The following is a 19,145-nucleotide window of genomic DNA, read 5'->3' on the forward strand; positions in this document are numbered from 1 at the left end:
AACTTTGTATTTTTTAAATCTAGGTAATCGCAATGGAGAACATAAGAAACCTTGGGTGGGGGACTCTGCACATTGATTCTAAACATACTTTTCACCAATTTATGTCCTCCACTACCTTGATGTACTTTGAAGCAATAATGTGGATTTTTCTTGCACAAAGCAAAGAAACACCTTGCATTAATATGGTGCCCTTCATGACAGCCAATGAGCTGCCTTTAGAGACTATTGTAGCTACAGAAATGGGGCATACAATTTGTGCAGAGTAAGATCTGACAAGCAATAAGAAATTTATGAATGGACGAATCAGTTGGAGATGTTGGCAGAAGGATAAAGTTTGGCCAGAGCACCACTTTATTTATTTATTTGTTAATTAGTGTCACAAGTCGGCTTACATTAACACTGCAATGAAGTTATTGTGAAAATCCCCTAGTCGCACACTCCGGCGCATGTTCGGGTACACTGAAGGAGAATTTTACCGTGGCCAATGCACCTAACCAGCACATCTTTCGGACTGTTGGAGGAAACCGGAGCATCCAGAGGAAACCCAAGCAGACACGGGGAGAATGTGCAGACTCCGCAAAGACAGTGACCCCAAGCCGGGAATTGAACCCAGGTCCCTGGTGCTGTGAGGCAGCAGTGCTAACCACTGTGCCACCGTGCTGCACCGGTGGGAGAATTCCCCTGGCCTTCCTTGTATAATACCATTTAATCTTTAATGTCACCTGAGAACGCAGACATTATTCCATGAATAATACCTGAAGCTTCCTTGGCCCTATCTGATATGATAACATAATGATTATGTTAAGCGGGCGAGTTAACAAACATTAGCTAATCGAGTTTGCTGAAACAGGGGTAACAGTAGAAACATAACTGGGCTAATAATCTGGAATTGTGAGAAGTTATGACCACCCCCGAGGTGAGGTCCCACAAAGTTGTTGATGCAGGTGAGACCCCTTGATTTGTCACCATCCAGCTGAATTACCTCCAAATGGTTACAAACGTGGATGAGGAAGGATAAACAGGCTCCCTGTCTTTATCCAACCCCCTCTGATAAAAACAACAGGACTTAATCTAAAAGGGTGCCTTTTGCAGGTACCCTATCTCAGACCCAATGTTTTAAAAGGAACAAATGTAACCGGGCTTTCTTGAGTTAAAGTTAGAGTGAGTTTATTAACTACTAAATGGCAAGGAAGAAATGATAAAACACATCCATACAGATTAGAAGTGAGAATTGAGTCCAAAGTTAGCAAGTAAAAAAAGGGATACGGAACAGTCCTGGACTCGCAAGGAGTGGATGATGTAGCATTGCAGTCGTCATCTTATAAAATCTCATATTCACAATGACCATTAGGCTATAGTTACATTACAGTTGTTGGGTCTATACAGAGCAAGATTGCTTTGCACCACTGCTCCAGTTGTGTTGTAATTCCACAATCAGGGCCTGATCTGACTGCATATTGACTCCACATTGAATCCAGATTTATAACTTCAGTTTTATCGGAAAACAAGTCACTTAAAATAGACACTTTAACTGCACTCCAAATGTGACCATAATTTCTACACATCTGTTATATGTCCTAGCCTTTAGGTTGTTTTAAAAAAAAATGTAACTTGTTAGATCTCTGGACTGCGAGAGTGGTGTCTCCATTATTACTTACAGATCACTCTTAAATCACTCTGTGCAGCTGAGAGCAACCAGTTAAAATCTTTTTCCAAACCTTTTGCTGAAAGTTATGCTCCCCCTGTTTCAGAAAACTTGATTAGCTAATGTTTGTTACGCACAAGCTAGTGACCTACCTACCGTGGCCCTTAATATAAAGAAAGCATATAAGGTGACCCAGTCTTTTTATCTGTAGGAAGAATGAAAGATAATGTTGAGACTCCTCTTCTTTAAGAATAGTTTTATATGCAGAAAGCTTATACAGAATACAGAATATTTTATGCCTTAAATATTTTTCTTAATATTTCTCTTTTCAGTTTAGAATCCTTGAGAATTAGATGACAATATATTTTTCTTTTACCAGAACCAATAGCTTTGTCCAGAGAATTTGCAAATGGAATCACCAAATACTGATCACAACATGTTTTACTTTCCTCTAGTGTATATTTTGGCTTAACTGTGATTTATCAGTTCATAGTAGCATTATCGAGATTATAGCCATTCTGTCCTTAGTTGCGCATGTGGACTGGTCACCTATACAAACCCAAACTGTAGAGTTGAATTTTCATTAATGTTAAAATGTTTAGTTTTAAACTAGCACATAAATCCCTACAGTGCAGGAGGCCAATTGGCCCATCGAGTCTGCACCAACCACAATCCCACCCAGGCCCTATCCCCATAACCCCACACATACACCCTAGCTAGCCCTCTAACACGAAGGGGCTATTTAGCATGGCCAATCCACCTAACCCGCACACCTTTGGACTGTGGGAGCAAACTGGAGCACCCAGAGGAAACCCATGCAGACACTCCACACAGACAGTGACCCAAGCCGGGAATTGAACCCGGGTCCCTGGCGCTGTGAGACAGTAGTGCTAACCACTGTGCCACCATGCTGCCCCGGTATTTGCTTTGATACAGTGAGCTTGTTATCTTCAATTAACACTCTTTATGAGCCATATATAAACATGTTTGATTAGGAATTTCTAATGTTTTCTTCTAAAGAGGGTGCATTAGATAGTAGAAAGGGAGGCAACATTAGACATTGTGTTGCTGACATATTTAGTGTTTTATTGACTTAGACTTTAAATAGATTTCCTAGCCATAAATGTGAAGACCACTCCAATCCTTAACCCAGTTTCCCAGGATTGTCTTCAGAAAGTGTCCTCACTGTTGACATGGTGCAGTGACTTCTCTGAAATTTAATTGGGAAGTTGTGGAATCAAAGAAAATTCCAATGACCCTGAGGCCAGGATTGGCAGAAGTTATTTAAAGTTTGTATATTTGGAGGCAATTCTCCCAATCCGCTGCGTTTCTCGAGTAATGACGTGGGCTGGAAGATATCAGCGGGGTGACTGTAGCAGGACTGATGACTGGCGTCCATCCACTGACAGATCGGCGCATGCGCAGTGGCCCGCTGAGCACTATGCTGCCGGCCTCTCAAGCGGGATGAGGTCCTGCCTCCCCACTTACCGGCGTGAGTCTCCCTGAGGCACTCTGGAGCAGAGTGCCAGAGATTCATCGAACTAAGTGCACCCAAAAAAACATGCAGGAAAATCTCCTGTTTTCCCGTCCTTTTTTTGGGGTGGGGGGGGGGAATCGCCCCCTTGGTGTTTGTGGTTTTATTGGTAATCTTACTCTGATTAATATCTCATAATGAACAGAACAAGGCTTCATGTTTGGTGTATCTCATCACATTTGAATGTAAAAATATTTCTGTACCTGTTTTCATGCAGTTGTACTGGGAGTAGAGGGATTGAACATAACTTGCTTTTCTAATTATCTTGAATCTTGCAGGAGGGTTATGCAGCAGTTTTGTTTTCACCATCACTGTGCTGTATATCCCCCTACCTTGCTACTTCTCTCAATATCTTCAAAAGCCTCCTCAAATCCTACCACTCCAGTCATAATTTGGCCACTTCTACTAAGTCTGCAACTATCAATCAGCCTTTGCTTTTGTCTCTGTGCAGTACCTTAAGTTACTTAATTACTTGAATAATGTTGTACAAATGTAGGTGGTTGTTTTTGGTTTCAGTCAGCCAGGCACCACCAGCAGGCAATGTGATTTTCGAGACCTCTGCTGAATCTGCTCTTTGTGATGGGTTTCCATCCAATCTTTCCTTATCCTCTATGGGAAGGCATTGTCCTCCATCTTATCTTGACAACAGCACAATACTTTTTAAACCAGTTATGCCATTAACCAAAGTATAATTTTATTTTGAACAGAAAATTAAATCCTATCATGTTAGTGCTTCTCCATTATGGCAGCTAAGTAAAATGGCAGGTCTGGCAGCATCTGTTGAGAGAGAATCAGAATTAACGGGGGGGGATTTTCCCGTTCTGCCTGCCACGGGAATCGTAGTGAGGGAGGTGGGAGGGTGGGCTGGATCATGCAAAGGTCCATTGACCTTGGGCGGGATTTTCCGATTTTGGGGCAAGCACGGACGGAAAATTCCACTCAACATTTCCAGTCCCATATGACTACTTCGGAACTGAGTCGCAGTTGCCGCCAGACCTGCTGAGTTATTCCAGTTTTTTCTGTTTTCATTTCAGATTTCCAACATCTGCAGTATTTTTGATGTTATTATCTAAATGGCATGTTGATTTCACTCTCCTAGGAACTGGAGGGCGTTCATGAAGACGTTCAAGCAATGAGTGCTTGCTGCCAGGATATGACCAGCCGTTTAAAGGTAAGGTGTAAAAAGCCCATACCTCTCACAGTCTGCATGGAACATGGTTGAATTGATATGACACAGCGCACTAATAAACACTTACTACTGTTGACTTTTCTAATTTCATGTGATATATATGCTTTTGCATTTTGTGAGTTGGGTTAGGATTGGCAGATGATTGCCATTACCTTGTGACTTGTGCAAGACTCTGATGACCTTAAAGCAGGAGATCATTCTCTGCCAGCCTACTAACATTGGATTCCATCTGCTTTGGAGGAGCGTTTTGTGACTAAATATGATTTACATTTCAGACAGGATTCAGAGTATTTTCTTTACTTGAAATTTTATTGTTTCACATTGGCTAAAGGTTGCATTTATGTAGCATTTTTCACAGAATAAGACATCCTGAGACCCTTTAGAGGTGTGTAATCAGACACAAATTGATATGAGCCAGATAAGGCAGCAAATGTCCAAAAGCATGGTAAAGAGATAGTGTTTAATGGGTGTCTTAAAGGAGGTGGAGAAATGGACAGATTTAGAGAGAGAATTCCAAAACTTGAGGCCTGCAACTACTTAATGATGGGGTGAAGGAACTGAGGGCTACAAGAAATCCTAGAACTGAAGGAACGTGGAGTTCTTGAAGGGTTGTAAAGCTGGAGGACATGACAGAGATAGACAGTGGCAGGCCATTGAGGGATCTGAACATGAAGGAAACTTAAACAATGCTAACCATCTGACAACATCGTGGCAGGCAACCAAACTGCAACATTAATGCATAGGTAGTAAGATAATTTGAATATTAATTCTAAATTTTTAATTGCCATTTAATGCCTTAGGGCCTTGATGCTTTGGAAACTCTCCAGTGTATATATTTGTGTGTCTCCCAGACCACTAAGAGCTACGAGAAAACAATGCCCCTGTGATTTGGAAATGTGCACTTTGTTGACCAATATAGCTTTTCTGAGTGGTTCAGTCTGAGAGACAAGTACAAGGCCTCAAAGAACAAAGAACAGTACAGCACAGGAAACAGGCCCTTTGGCCCTCCAAGCCTATGCCGCTCCTTGGTCCAACTAGACCAATCGTTTGTATCCCTCCATTCCCAGGCTGCTCATGTGACTATCCAGGTAAGTCTTAAACGATGTCAGCGTGCCTGCCTCCACCACCCTACTTGGCAGCGCATTCCAGGCCCCCACCACCCTCTGTGTAAAAAAAACATCCCTCTAATATCTGAGTTATACTTCGCCCCTCTCACCTTGAGCCCGTGACCCCTCGTGAACGTCACTTCTGATCTGGGAAAGAGCTTCCCACCGTTCACCCTATCTATCCCCTTCATAATCTTGTACACCTCTATTAGATCTCCCCTCATTCTCCGTCTTTCCAGGGAGAACAACCCCAGTTTACCCAATCTCTCCTCATAGCTAAGACCCTCCATACCAGGCAACATCCTGGTAAACCTTCTCTGCACTCTCTCTAACGCCTCCACATCCTTCTGGTAGTGCGGCGACCAGAACTGGACGCAGTACTCCAAATGTGGCCTAACCAACGTTCTATACAGCTGCATCATCAGACTCCAGCTTTTATACTCTATACCCCGTCCTATAAAGGCAAGCATACCATATGCCTTCTTCACCACCTTCTCCACCTGTGTTGCCACCTTCAAGGATTTGTGGACTTGCACACCTAGGTCCCTCTGTGTTTCTATACTCCTGATGACTCTGCCATTTATTGTATAACTCCTCCCTACATTACTTCTTCCAAAATGCATCACTTCGCATTTATCCGGATTAAACTCCATCTGCCACCTCTCTGCCCAATTTTCCAGCCTATCTATATCCTGCTGTATTGCCCAACAATGCTCTTCGCTATCCGCAAGTCCAGCCATCTTTGTGTCATCCGCAAACTTGCTGATTACACCAGTTGCCTCATGGCAACACCCTCGCTCTAAGCACTGGCACCTGCTTGATAACATCATCATCCAAGCGAGTGACAGCAAGGACATGCATATCACCCACATCACTGTGACAGGAGCCAACAACTACTGGTCAGACCACTGTCGAATCCGCTCTGATCAACATCAATACAGCTCCAAAGCAACAATGGCAACAGCAACAATGGCAACAGAAACAGTGCCGCAGGAAAATCAATGCTGAGGCACTCAAAGACCCTGATAAGAGAGCACTATTCAGCTAGCACCTCACTGCCAACCTGATGTCTCCTGGTGACTCAGAGATGTACAGAGTCCACGGTGTGTGGTCTGCCCTCAAGGCCTCCATAATCAGCACCTGCAGAGGGGCGCTTCGTCACTCAGAATCATAGAATCCCTATAGTGCAAAAGGAGGCCATTCGGCCATCGAGCCTGCACTGATCACAATCTCAACCAGGCCCTATTTCTGTTACTCCACATAGTTACCCTTCTAATCCCCTAACACTAGGGTCAATTTAGCATGGCCAATCAACCCAACCCGCACATCTTTGGACTGTGGGAGGAAACCAGAGCACCCAGAGGAAACCCACGCAGACATGGGGAGAATGTGCAAACTCCACACAGACAGTGACCTGAGGCCGGAATTGAACCCGGGTCCCTGGCGCTGTGAAGCAGCAGTGTTAACCACTGTGCCACCGTGCCGCCCACTTGAGCAGGAAACACCAAGACTGGTTTGCTGATATCAACAGAGAGATTCGGGAGCTGATAAGCCTTTCCTGCAAGGCTTTTCTGAACCTGAAACAGCAACCCAATTCGAGAGCAAGAAAGCAGCTCTACAGACGGCTGAAGGCTGATGTCCAACAAAATATCTGTGACCTAAAGTGCAGATGGTGGGTGGAGAAAGTGCAGGAGATCCAGCAGTCAGGTGACAACCATGACACGTGAGATTTCTTTAGCACAATCAAGACCACCTATGGCCCAAGCACTCATGGCCCTACCCCACTGCTGGCCAAGAAAGGAGAGACAGTCAGCACCCGCTGGAAGGAACACTTCGAAGACCCCCTTAACAGAGTGCGAGTGTCCATCTCAGCACAGCCCTAACTTGGCACAGGGAAAATGAGATAATGGACAGGCGCTATCAGCAGCAGGCGCTATCAACACCAGGGCCACGGGAGGCAGACAAGTGGGTAACGTCCAGGAAGGGGAAAGCTCAGGTGATAGAGAGCACCCCGGTGGATGTGCCCCTTCACAATAAGTACTCCTGTCTGAGTACTGCTGGGGGGGCAGCCCATCTGGGGGGAAGCAGCAGTGGCCGTGTCTCTGGAGCAGAGTCCGGCCCTGTAACTCAGAGGGCTAAGGAAAGGAGGAGGAAGGCAGTATTAATCGGGGACTCAACAGTAAGGGGGTCGGACAGGCGTTTTTGCGGAGGCAGATGGGAGTTTCGGATGGTGGTCTGCCTCCCTGGTGCCGGGATCTGGGATGTCTCTGATCGCGTCCCAGATATCCTGAGGTGGGAGGGAGAGGAGCCAGAGGTCGTGGTACATATTGGTACTGCTGACATAGGAAGAGGGAAGGGGTCATGAAAAGAGAATATAGGGAGTTAGGTAGACAGTTGGGAAGGAGGAACGCAAAGGTAGTAATCTCAGGATTGCTGCCTGTGCCACGGGAAAGTGAGAGCAGGAATGGAGTGAGGTGGAGGATGAATGCGTGGCTGAGGGACTGGAGCAGGGGGCAAGGATTCAGGTTCCTGGACCATTGGGACCTCTTTAGGAGCAGGTGTGACCTGTACAAAAAAGACGGGTGGCACTTGAATCCCAGGGGGACCAATATCCTGGCAGGAAGGTTGGCTAAGGCTACTGGGGAGACTTTAAACTAGAAAAGTTGGGGGGGGGAATCGTGATGAGGTGACTGAGAGCGAGGAGGTTAGTCCGCAAATAGAGAAGGATTGTAAACAGTGTAAGAGGGAGAATAGACGGGTGATGGAGAAGGGGAGAGCTCAGACCAAAGGTTTGAGATGTGTCTATTTTAATGCCAGGAGTGTAGTGAATAAAGTGGATGAGCTTAGAGTGTGGATTGATGCTTGGAAGTGTGATGTGGTGGCCATTACGGAGACTTGGGGACAGAGACAGGACTGGATACTTCAGGTGCCGGGTTTCCGATGTTTCAGAAACGACAGAGAGGGAGGCAAAAGAGGGGGGGGGGAGTGGCACTGCTGATCAGGGATAGTGTCACAGCTGTAGAGAAGGTGGAAGCCATGGAGGGATTGTCTATGGAGTCTCTGTGGGCGGAAGTTCGGAGCGGGAAGGGGTCGATAACTTTGCTGGGTGTTTTCTACAGGCCGCCCAATAGTAACAGGGATGTTGAGGAGCAGATAGGGAAACAGATCCTAGAGAGATGTAGTAATAACAGGGTTGTCGTGATGGGAGACTTTAATTTCCCAAACATCAATTGGAATATCCCTAGGGTAAGGGGTTTGGATGGGGAGGAGTTTGTTAGGTGTGTTCAGGAGGGTTTCCTGACACAGCATGTGGATAAGCCTACAAGAGGAGAGGCTGTACTCGATCTGGTACTGGCTAATGAGCCTGGAGAGGTGTCGGATCTCTCAGTGGGAGAGCATCTTGGGGATAGTGATCATAACTCTATCTCCTTTACGCTCACATTGGAAAGAGATAGGATCAGGCAAGCTAGGAAAGTGTTTATCTGGAGTAAGGGGAAATATGAAGCCATCAGGCAGGAGATTAGAGGCGTAAATTGGAAGGAGGCATTCTCGAGGAAAAGTACCGAAGTAAGGTGGCAGATTTTCAAGGAATGTTTGTCGGGAGTTCTGCATGACAACGTTCCGATGAGACAGGGAGGTTTTGGTAGGTTACGGGAACCGTGGTGCACGAAAGCTGCGCTGAACCTAGTCAAAAAGAAAAGGAAAGCGTACAAAAGGTTCAGAGAGCTAGGCGATGATAGGGATCTAGATGAGTATATGGCTTGTAGGAAGGGACTTAAGAAAGAAATTAGGAGAGCCAGAAGGCGTCACGAGAAGGCCTTGGCAGGTAAGATTAAGGAGAACCCTAAGGCGTTCTATAAATATGTGAAGAGTAAAAGGATGAGATGTGAAGGAATAGGACCTATAAAATGTGAAGGTGAGAAAGTCTGTACAGAACCGAAAGAAATAGCAGAGGTGCCTAATGAATATTTTACCTCGGTATTCACGGTGGAAAAAGACCTGGGTGGTTGTACTACAGGATTGAGGCGGACTGAAAAGATTGAGTATGTGGACATTAAGAAAGAGGATGTGTTGGAAATTTTGAATAGCATCAAGATAGATAAGTCGCCGGGACCGGATGGGATGTACCCAGGTTACTGTGGGAGGCGAGGGAAGAGATTGCAGAGCCTCTGGCGATGATGTTTGCGTCGTTGATGGAGACGGGAGAGGTTCCGGAGGATTGGAGGATTGCGGATGTGGTTCCTATATTCAAGAAAGGGAATAGGGATAGCCCAGGAAATTACTGACCGGTGAGTCTAACCTCAGTGGTTGGTAAGTTGATGGAGAAGATCCTGAGGGACAGGATTTATGAACATTTAGAGAAGTTTAGTATGCTCAAAAGTAGTCAGCACGGCTTTGTCAAAGGCAAATCGTGCCTTACGAGCCTGGTGGAGTTCTTTGAAAATGTGACTAAACACATTGACGAAGGAAAAGCGGTAGATGTGGTTTACATGGACTTCAGCAAGGTGTTCGATAAGGTCCCCCATGCAAGACTTCTCGAGAAAGTGAGAGGGCATGGGATCCAAGGGGCTGTTGCCTTGTGGATTCAGAACTGGCTTGCCTGCAGAAGGCAGAGAGTGGTTGTAGATGGGTCTTTTTCTGAATGGAGGTCGGTCACCAGTGGAGTGCCCCAGGGATCTGTTCTACGACCCTTGCTGTTTGTCATTTTCATAAATGACCTGGATGAGGAAGTGGAGGGATGGGTTGGTAAGGTTGCCGACGACACGAAGGTTGGTGGTGTTGTGAATAGGTTGGAGGGATGTCAGAAGCTGCAGCGTGACATAGATAGGATGCAAGACTGGGCGGAGAAGTGGCAGATGGACTTCAACCCGGATAAATGTGTAGGGTCCATTTTGGCAGGTCAAATGGGATGAAGGAGTATAATATCAAGGGTAAGACTCTTAGCAGTGCAGAGGATCAGAAGGACCTTGGGGTCCGGGTCCATAGGACTCTTAAATCGGCCTCGCAGGTAGAGGAGGTGGTTAAGGCGGCGTATGGTGTGCTGGCCTTCATCAATCGAGGGATTGAGTTTAGGAGTCGGGAGATAATGATGCAGCTTTATAGGACCCTCGCCAGACCCCACTTGGAGTACTGTGCTCAGTTCTGGTCGCTTCATTACAGGAGGGATGTGGAAATGATTGAAGGGTGCAGAGAAGATTTACAAGGATGTTGCCTGGATTGGTTGGCATGCCTTTTGAGGATAGGTTGAGGGAGCTCGGTCTTTTCTCCTTGGAGAGACGAAGGATGAGAGGTGACCTGATAGAGGTGTACAAGATGTTGAGAGGTATAGATCGGGTGGACTCTGAGGCTTTTTCCCAGGGCTGAAATGGCTGCTACGAGAGGACACAGGTTTAAGGTGCTGGGGAGTAGGTACAGAGGAGATGTCGGGGGTAAGTTTTTCACTCAGAGGGTGGTGGGTGAGTGGAATCGGCTGCCGTCAGTGGTGGTGGAGGCAAACTCGATAGGGTCTTTTAAGAGACTTCTGGATGAGTACATGGGACTTAATAGGCTTGAGGGTTATAGGTAAGCCTATGTATAAGCCTAGGTAGGTAGGGACATGACCGGCGCAACTTGTGGGCCGAAGGGCCTGTTTGTGCAGTATTTTTTCTATGTTCCATGTTCTAAAGTAGAAAAGGCCATCCGACAACTAAAGAAAAACAAGGTATCAGGAGCAGACGGAATCCCTGCCAAAGCACTAAAACGTGGCGGAGAAGCACTATTGGTGTAAATACATAACCACTTTTCCCTTATGTGAAAGGAGGAGAACATGCCAGAAGATCTCAGATATGGCAGAGGGAAGTTATGTGTGGAACCGGAGGAGATTGGTGAAGCATTGAACCAATATTTCTCTTCGGTGTTCACGCAAGGGGACATGAATATAGCTGAGGAGGACACTGGGTTGCAGGGGAGTAGAATAGACAGTATTACAGTTGATAAGGAGGATGTGCAGGATATTCTGGAGGGTCTGAAAATAGATAAATCCCCTGGTCCGGATGGGATTTATCCAAGGATTCTCTGGGAGGCAAGAGAAGTGATTGCAGAGCCTCTGGCTCTGATCTTCAGGTCGTCGTTGGCCTCTGGTATAGTACCAGAAGATTGGAGGTTAGCGAATGTTGTCCCATTGTTTAAGAAGGGGAACAGAGACTTCCCCGGGAATTATAGACCGGTGAGTCTCACTTCTGTTGTCGGCAAGATGTTGGAAAAAATTATAAGGGATAGGATTTATAGTTATTTGGAGAGTAATGAATTGATAGGTGATAGTCAGCATGGTTTTGTGGCAGGTAGGACGTGCCTTACTAACCTTATTGAGTTTTTTGAGAAAGTGACCAAGGAGGTGGATGGGGGCAAGGCAGTGGACGTGGTATATATGGATTTTAGTAAGGCGTTTGATAAGGTTCACCATGGTAGGCTTCTGCAGAAAATGCAGATGTATGGGATTGGGGGTGATCTAGGAAATTGGATCAGGAATTGGCTAGCGGATAGGAAACAGAGGGTGGTGGTTGATAGTAAATATTCATCATGGAGTGCGGTTACAAGTGGTGTACCTCAGGGATCTGTTTTGGGGCCACTGCTGTTTGTAATATTTATTAATGATCTGGATGAGGGTATAGTTGGGTGGATTAGCAAATTTGCTGATGACACCAAAGTCGGTGGTGTGGTAGACAGTGAGGAAGGGTGTCGTAGTTTGCAGGAAGACTTAGACAGGTTGCAAAGTTGGGCCGAGAGGTGGCGGATGGAGTTTAATGCGGAGAAGTGTGAGGTAATTCACTTTGGTAGGAATAACAGATGTGTTGAGTATAGGGCTAACGGGAGGACTTTGAATAGTGTGGAGGAGCAGAGGGATCTAGGTGTATGTGTGCATAGATCCCTGAAAGTTGGGAATCAAGTAGATAAGGTTGTTAAGAAGGCATATGGTGTCTTGGCGTTTATTGGTAGGGGGATTGAATTTAGGAGTCGTAGCGTTATGTTGCAACTGTACACAACTCTGGTGCGGCCGCACTTGGAGTACTGTGTGCAGTTCTGGTCCCCACATTACAGGAAGGATGTGGAGGCTTTGGAGAGGGTGCAGAGGAGGTTTACCAGGATGTTGCCTGGTATGGAGGGGAGATCCTATGAGGAGAGGCTGAGGGATTTGGGATTGTTTTCGCTGGAAAGGCGGCGGCTAAGAGGGGATCTTATTGAAACATATAAGATGATTAGAGGTTTAGATAGGGTGGATAGTGATAGCCTTTTTCCTCTGATGGAGAAATCCAGCACGAGGGGGCATGGCTTTAAATTGAGGGGGGGTAGTTATAGAACCGATGTCAGGGGTAGGTTCTTTACCCAGAGGGTGGTGAGGGATTGGAATGCCCTGCCAGCATCAGTTGTAAATGCGCCTAGTTTGGGGGCGTTTAAGAGATCCGTAGATAGGTTCATGGACGAAAAGAAATTGGTTTAGGTTGGAGGGTCACAGTTTTTATTTTTTTTTTTAACTGGTCGGTGCAACATCGTGGGCCGAAGGGCCTGTTCTGCGCTGTAATGTTCTATGTTCTATGTTCTATGCTGTAATCATGACTATCTTCAAAAAAGGTGGCAGAGGAATGCTGCCGGCCACAGAGGAGGTCATCGCAAGGGTTCTCGGTGTGGCTGAAGAACTCCTCCCAGTGTCCCAATACAGATTTCACCCACTAAGGGACACAATGGACATGATCTTTGTCGCACAGCAAGAGAAATGCAGGGAAGAGCATCCACCCTTATACGTGGACTACTTTGACCTCACAAAGACCTTCGACATCAGCAACCGCGAAGGGATTATGAAGCGTCCTCCTTGGCTTCGGCTACCCCCAGAAGTTTGTCACCATGCTTGGCCTGATCCAAAATGACATGCAAGCCGTGATCCTGACCAACAGATTCACCACAGACCCAATTCACATTCAGACTGGGTGAAGCAAGGCAGTGTCATCACACTGACACTGTTCTCGATCTTCCTTGCTGCAATGCTCCATCTCGCCCTCAGCAAGCTCCTTGCTGGAATGGAGCTAAACTACAGAAGAAACGCAAATCTGTTCAACTTCCGCTGCTTGCAGGCAGATCCAAGGTCATCCTATCTTCTGTCATAGGAACTAGAGTATGCAGATGATGCTGACATCTGCGCACACTCAGAGGCTGAACTCCCTCATCGTCAGCACTTTTGCCGAGGCATATGAGAGCATGGGCCTTGCACTAAACGTCCAGAAGACAAAAGTTCGCTCCCACCCTGCCCCCACCAAACTCACTGGCCCCCAGTCATCAGAATCCACGATGAGGCTTTGGACAACGTGGACCACTTTCCATACCTTGGGAGCCCACTGTCAACATGGTCAGACATCAACAATGAAGTTCAACACCACCTTCAGTGTGCCAGCTTAGCCTTCGGTCGCCTGAGAAAAGCGTATTTGAAGATCAGGACCTCAGACCCACCACCAAGCTCATCGTCTACAAAGCAGTAGTGACACCCACTCTCCTATATGGCTCCGTGATGTAGTCTATATACAGCAGTCACCTCAAAACCTTGGAGACCAACCACCAGTGCCACCTCCACAAGATCCGCTAATCCATAAACAGGGTAGGCACACCAATGTCATTGTTCCCACACAGGCCAACACTCCCAGCATTGAAGCATTGACCACATTTGATCAGCCACATGGTCTGCATGCCTGACACGAGACTCCCAAAACATGCGTTCTACACAGCAAGCGAGCCCTAGGAGAGCAGAGGAAACGCTTCAAGGCCACCCTCAAATCCTTCTCGAAAAAGTGCATTTCCCCACCGACACCTGGGAATCCCTGGCATAAGACCGCCCGAGGTGGAGGAAAAGCATCTGGGAAGGAGCTGAACACCTTGAGTTTCATTGCTGAGAGCAAGTGGAACCCAGCAAAAGGGGTGGCAATCCGGGAAGCCCATCCAGCTGCTCCTCCAACCACGTGTGATAGAGATTGTAGGACCCACATTGCATTCTTCAGTCACCTAAGAACTAATTTTTAGTGTAGAAGTAAGTTATCTTTGATCCTGAGGGGCTGCCTAAGAAGAAGATTAATGAATGCTCATTGACCTTGGGAAAGTTTGCTTTGGTGCGCCGGGGAAGGGAGGGAAGCAGCAGAAATAGTTGAACAAGTGGTCTAAATCTTAGCGACAAAGAAGTCCATGAATTCATTTTGTTAGCGGTAGCAATACAGGAGGCATGGGAGCCTGGTTTAAAAAGAGGACTTGTTGAAAAGGGAAGTCAGGTATTTTCTTTGATTTCGCCCAAACAACTGCCATAAATGTTCAAGTCTTTGTTCCTTAGATCTCAGGGAGCTAAGATACAGCTTGTACCATGGGGAATGGATTAGGCAAGTGTATTAGTTTTAGTGAGGACAGAGAAATTAAAGGTCTCGGTGAAGGTTCAGTTAAGCAGATATGTCAAAGTGAATGGAGGGCTAAAGGTTAGGCAGTTGGGAATTTGGAAGTGCCATTGTAAGTTACTTTCCAGGAGTAGACACAGATGGAAAGGGGGATTAGGAGGGAGAGGGGAGTTGTGAGGAGTGCCAGATAATGGAACACGGGAACTTGCCAAAATTCCACGGGTGAGTTTTGATTTTTGGTGCTGTTGCTCGTTGGAGACCACAGTAGTTACTATTTCAAATTTGGAAGACAGTCATCCTGGTTTGTTCTGACATAACCTAATGCAATTTTCAGAATGCCAGTCACGTAAGTCTGGGAGCAGGTTATCCATTCCCTCCCCTTTGAACGAGATGTGAGTAGGGAGAAGATTAAAGCTGTAATCTGGCTGGAAAAATCAAATGTGTTGAATGTAACTTTCACTCTTGACTTAGATTTGTATAAGGTTTATGAGTAAAATATCTATTTGTGTAAGAATTGTTGATGTGTTATCCGAAGATCTTGGATATATTTGACTTTCCTCCGGTTCCTAACAGTAAAACACATCTTTTCTGTTTTAATTTCCAGCTAGCAAAGGAACAGACACAAGATCTGATTATTAAAACTACTAAGCTTCAATCTGAAAAGTAAGTAATGCACGTCATTTCCAGGCCGGAAGCTATTGGGGGCTTCTTATGTTTAGTTCTTTAAAGATATGTTCAGCACTGCATATCATTGCTGCTCTGAATATCCAGTCGAAATTCCTGTGCACTATAATCTGTGTTTCCCGGGTGTCCTTGGAGAGGGACAATATGGTATCCACTGGCTCAGTCCAGGCCCCGCCATGCCTGGTGGGCACTGTGAGGACTCAGGGTGCCTTTAATCACTTTTTGTTTTAATGTTTTAAGTTTCCTTTGGAATTTGTTTTTGTTTTTTCTAAGACAGCTGGATGATGTTGGTGATTGTCAATGCACAAGAACTAGTCAGTCAAAGGTTATCTGCATCCATAGTGCTGTCGCTGAAGGCTTCCTTGACTTTGACAGTTTGGTATGCTAAATCAGAGCTAGTGACACTCCTGATGGTGAGGCAGAGAGAGTGAATTCCTCTAAGTATTAGTAGTAGAGCTAGAGTGATGCTGTGAAACACTGTCATTTGCTGCCATTTCTTTGTATGGTCACAATCATGAGTGAGGCAAGTCCCAAAGCACCAATGATTAGAAAAACAGAAACAGATTTATTTGAATCAGTTCTACATATTCACACACAATGGCCCAGTAATGCTTTGGGCAGGAGAATACCAATGTTTAATCTAGCCTACCTTTCTGAATTACCCATCTGTTTTTCGTATTATGATTATAGAATCATAGAGGTTTACAGCATGGAGATAGGCCCTTCGCCCAACTTGTCCATGCTGCTCGGTTTTACCACTAAGTTAATCCCAATTGCCTGCGTTTGGCTCATATCCCTCTATACCATCTTACCCATGTAACTGTCTAAATGCTTTTTAAAAGACAAAATTTTACCCACCTCTACTACTACCTCTGGCAGCTCGTTCCAGACACACCACCCTCTGTGTGAAAAAATTGCCCCTCTGGACCCTTTTGTATTTCTCCTCTCTCACCTTAAACCTATGTCCTCTAGTTTTTGACTACCGTACCTTTGGGAAAAGATGTTGACTGTCTACCTTATCTATGCCGCTCATTATTTTATAGACCACTATAAGATCATCCCTAAGCCTCCTATGCTCCAGAGAAAAAAGTCCCAGTCTATCCAGCCCTTCCTTATAACTCAAACCATTAAGTCCCGGTAGCATCCTAGTAAATCTCTTCTGCACTCTTTCTAATTTAATAATATCCTTTCTATAATAGGATGACCAGAACTGTACACAGTATTCCAAGTGTGGCCTTACCAATCTCTTGTACAACTTCAACATGTATTCAATGTTCTGACCAATGAAACCAAGCATGCCGAATACCTTCTTCACCACCCTGTCCACCTGTGACTCCACTTTCAAGGGGCTAAGAACCTGTACCCCAAGATCTCTTTGTTCTATAACTCTTCCCGACGCCCTATCATTAACTGAGTAAGTCCTGGTTCAATCTACCAAAATGCATCACCTCGCATTTATCTAAATTAAACTTCATCTGCCATTCATCAGCCCACTGGCCCAATTGATCAAAATCCCGTTGCAATCCTAGATAACCTTCTTTACTGTCCACTGTGCCACCAATCTTGGTGTCATCTGCAAACTTACTAACCATGCCAATTAAATTCTCATCCAAATCATTAATATGAATGACAAATAACAGTGGACCCAGCACCAATCCCTGAAGCACACCACTGGTCACAAGCCTCCAGTTTGAAAAACTCTCTACAACTACCCTCTATCTTCTGTCAACAAGCCAATTATGTACCCAATTGGCTACCTTACCCTGGAACCTATGAGATTTAACCTTGTGCAACAACCCATTATGCAGTACCTTGTCAAAGGCTTTGCTAAAGTCCATGTAGACAACGTGACTGCACTGCCCTCATCTACCTTCTTACCCTTTCAAAAAACACATCAAATTTGTGAGACATGATTTTCCACTCACAAAGCCATGCTGACTGTCCCTAATCAGTCCTTGCCTCTCAAAATGCTTGTAGATCCTGCCTCTCATAATACCCTCTAATAACTTACCCACCACAGGCGTTAGGCTCACCGGCCTGTAGTTCCCAGGCTTTTCCCTGCGGCCCTTCTTAAACAAAGGCACAACATTTGCCACCTTCCAATCTTCAGGCACCTCACCTGTGGCAGCCGATGATTCAAATATCTCTGTTAGGGGACCTGCAATTTCCTCCCTAGTCTCCCACAGCGTCCTAGGATATACTTCATCAGGTCCCAGGGATTTATCTACCTTGGTGCGCTTTAAGACTTCCAGCACCTCCTTCTCTGTAATATGTACACTCCTCAAGACATCAGGCCTTTGACAAGGTACCGCATGGTAGGTTGTTGCATAAGGTTAAATCTCACGGGATTCAGGGTGAGGTATCTAAATGGATACAAAATTGGCTTCTTGACAGAAGCCAGAGGGCAGTTGTAGAGAGTTGTTTTTCAAACTGGAGGCCTGTGACCAGCGGTGTGCCTCAGTAATCAGTGTTTGGTCCACTGTTATTTGTCATTTATATTAATGATTTGGATGAGAATATAGGAGGCATGGTTAGTAAGTTTGCAGATGACACTAAGATTGGTGACATAGTGGACAGTGAAGAAAGTTATCTCAATTGCAACGGGATCTTGATCAATTGGGCCAGCGGGCTGACGAATGGCAGATGGAGTTTAATTTAGAGAAATGCGAGGTGATGCATTTTGGTAGATTGAACTAGGGCAGGACTTACTCAGTTAATGGTAGGGCGTTGGGGAGAGTTACAGAACAAAGAGATCTAGGGGTACATGTTCATAGCTCCTTGAAAGTGGAGTCACGGGTGGACAGAGTGGTGAAGAAGGCATTCGGCATGCTTGGTTTCATCGGTCAGAACACTGAATACAGGAGTTGGAATGTCTTGTTGAAGTTGTACAAGACATTGGTAAGGCCACACTTGGAATACTGTGTGCAATTCTGGTCACCCTATTATAAACTAGAAAGAGAGCAGAAAAGATTTACTAGGATGCTACCGGGACTTGATGGATTGAGTTATAAGGAGAGGCTGGATCGACTGGGACTTTTTTCTCTGGAGCGTAGGAGGCTGAGGGGTGATCTTATAGAGGTCTATAAAATAATGAGAGGCACAGATCAGCTAGATAGTCAATATCTTTTCCCAAAGGTAGGGGAGTCTAAAAATAGAGGGCATAGGTTTAAGGTGAGAGAGGAGAGATACAAAAGTGTCCAGAGGGGCAATTCTTTCACACAAAGGGTGGAGAGTGTCTGGAACAAGCTGCCAGAGGTCGTAGTAGAAGCGGGTACAATTTTGTCTTTTAAAAAGCATTTAGATAGTTACATGGGTAAGATGGGTATAGAGGGATATGGGCCAAATGTGGGCAATTGGGATTAGCTTATGGGTTTAAAGAAAAAAGGGCAGCATGGACAAGTTGGGCCAAAGGGCCTGTTTCCATGCTGTAAACCTCTATGACTATTTATTTCCCCAAGTTCCGTAACATCCATGCCTTTCTCAACAGTAAATGCTGGAACTAAGGAATTCATCGTGACCATTGTAAAACCTGTTATGTTCTATTATATATTTTTTGCCTTTTTATGACCGATCCCTAGTTATCATG

The 19,145-nt window shown here is 45.5% G+C and overlaps 1 protein-coding gene across 1 annotated transcript in view; it reads left to right on the forward strand.

The window, feature by feature from the left end:
- The window catches only part of cog6 (component of oligomeric golgi complex 6), a 148,488-nt gene that overhangs the window by 13,706 nt on the left and 115,637 nt on the right, over positions 1 to 19,145 (forward strand). The window contains exons 3-4 of the mRNA XM_078222309.1: positions 4,279 to 4,350; positions 15,480 to 15,538. Of these exons, the coding sequence (XP_078078435.1) occupies positions 4,279 to 4,350; positions 15,480 to 15,538 (131 nt within the window). The remainder of the gene's footprint in view (positions 1 to 4,278; positions 4,351 to 15,479; positions 15,539 to 19,145) is intronic.

This window comes from Mustelus asterias, chromosome 10, assembly GCF_964213995.1.
Source record: "Mustelus asterias chromosome 10, sMusAst1.hap1.1, whole genome shotgun sequence".
Classification (NCBI taxonomy): domain Eukaryota; kingdom Metazoa; phylum Chordata; class Chondrichthyes; order Carcharhiniformes; family Triakidae; genus Mustelus; species Mustelus asterias.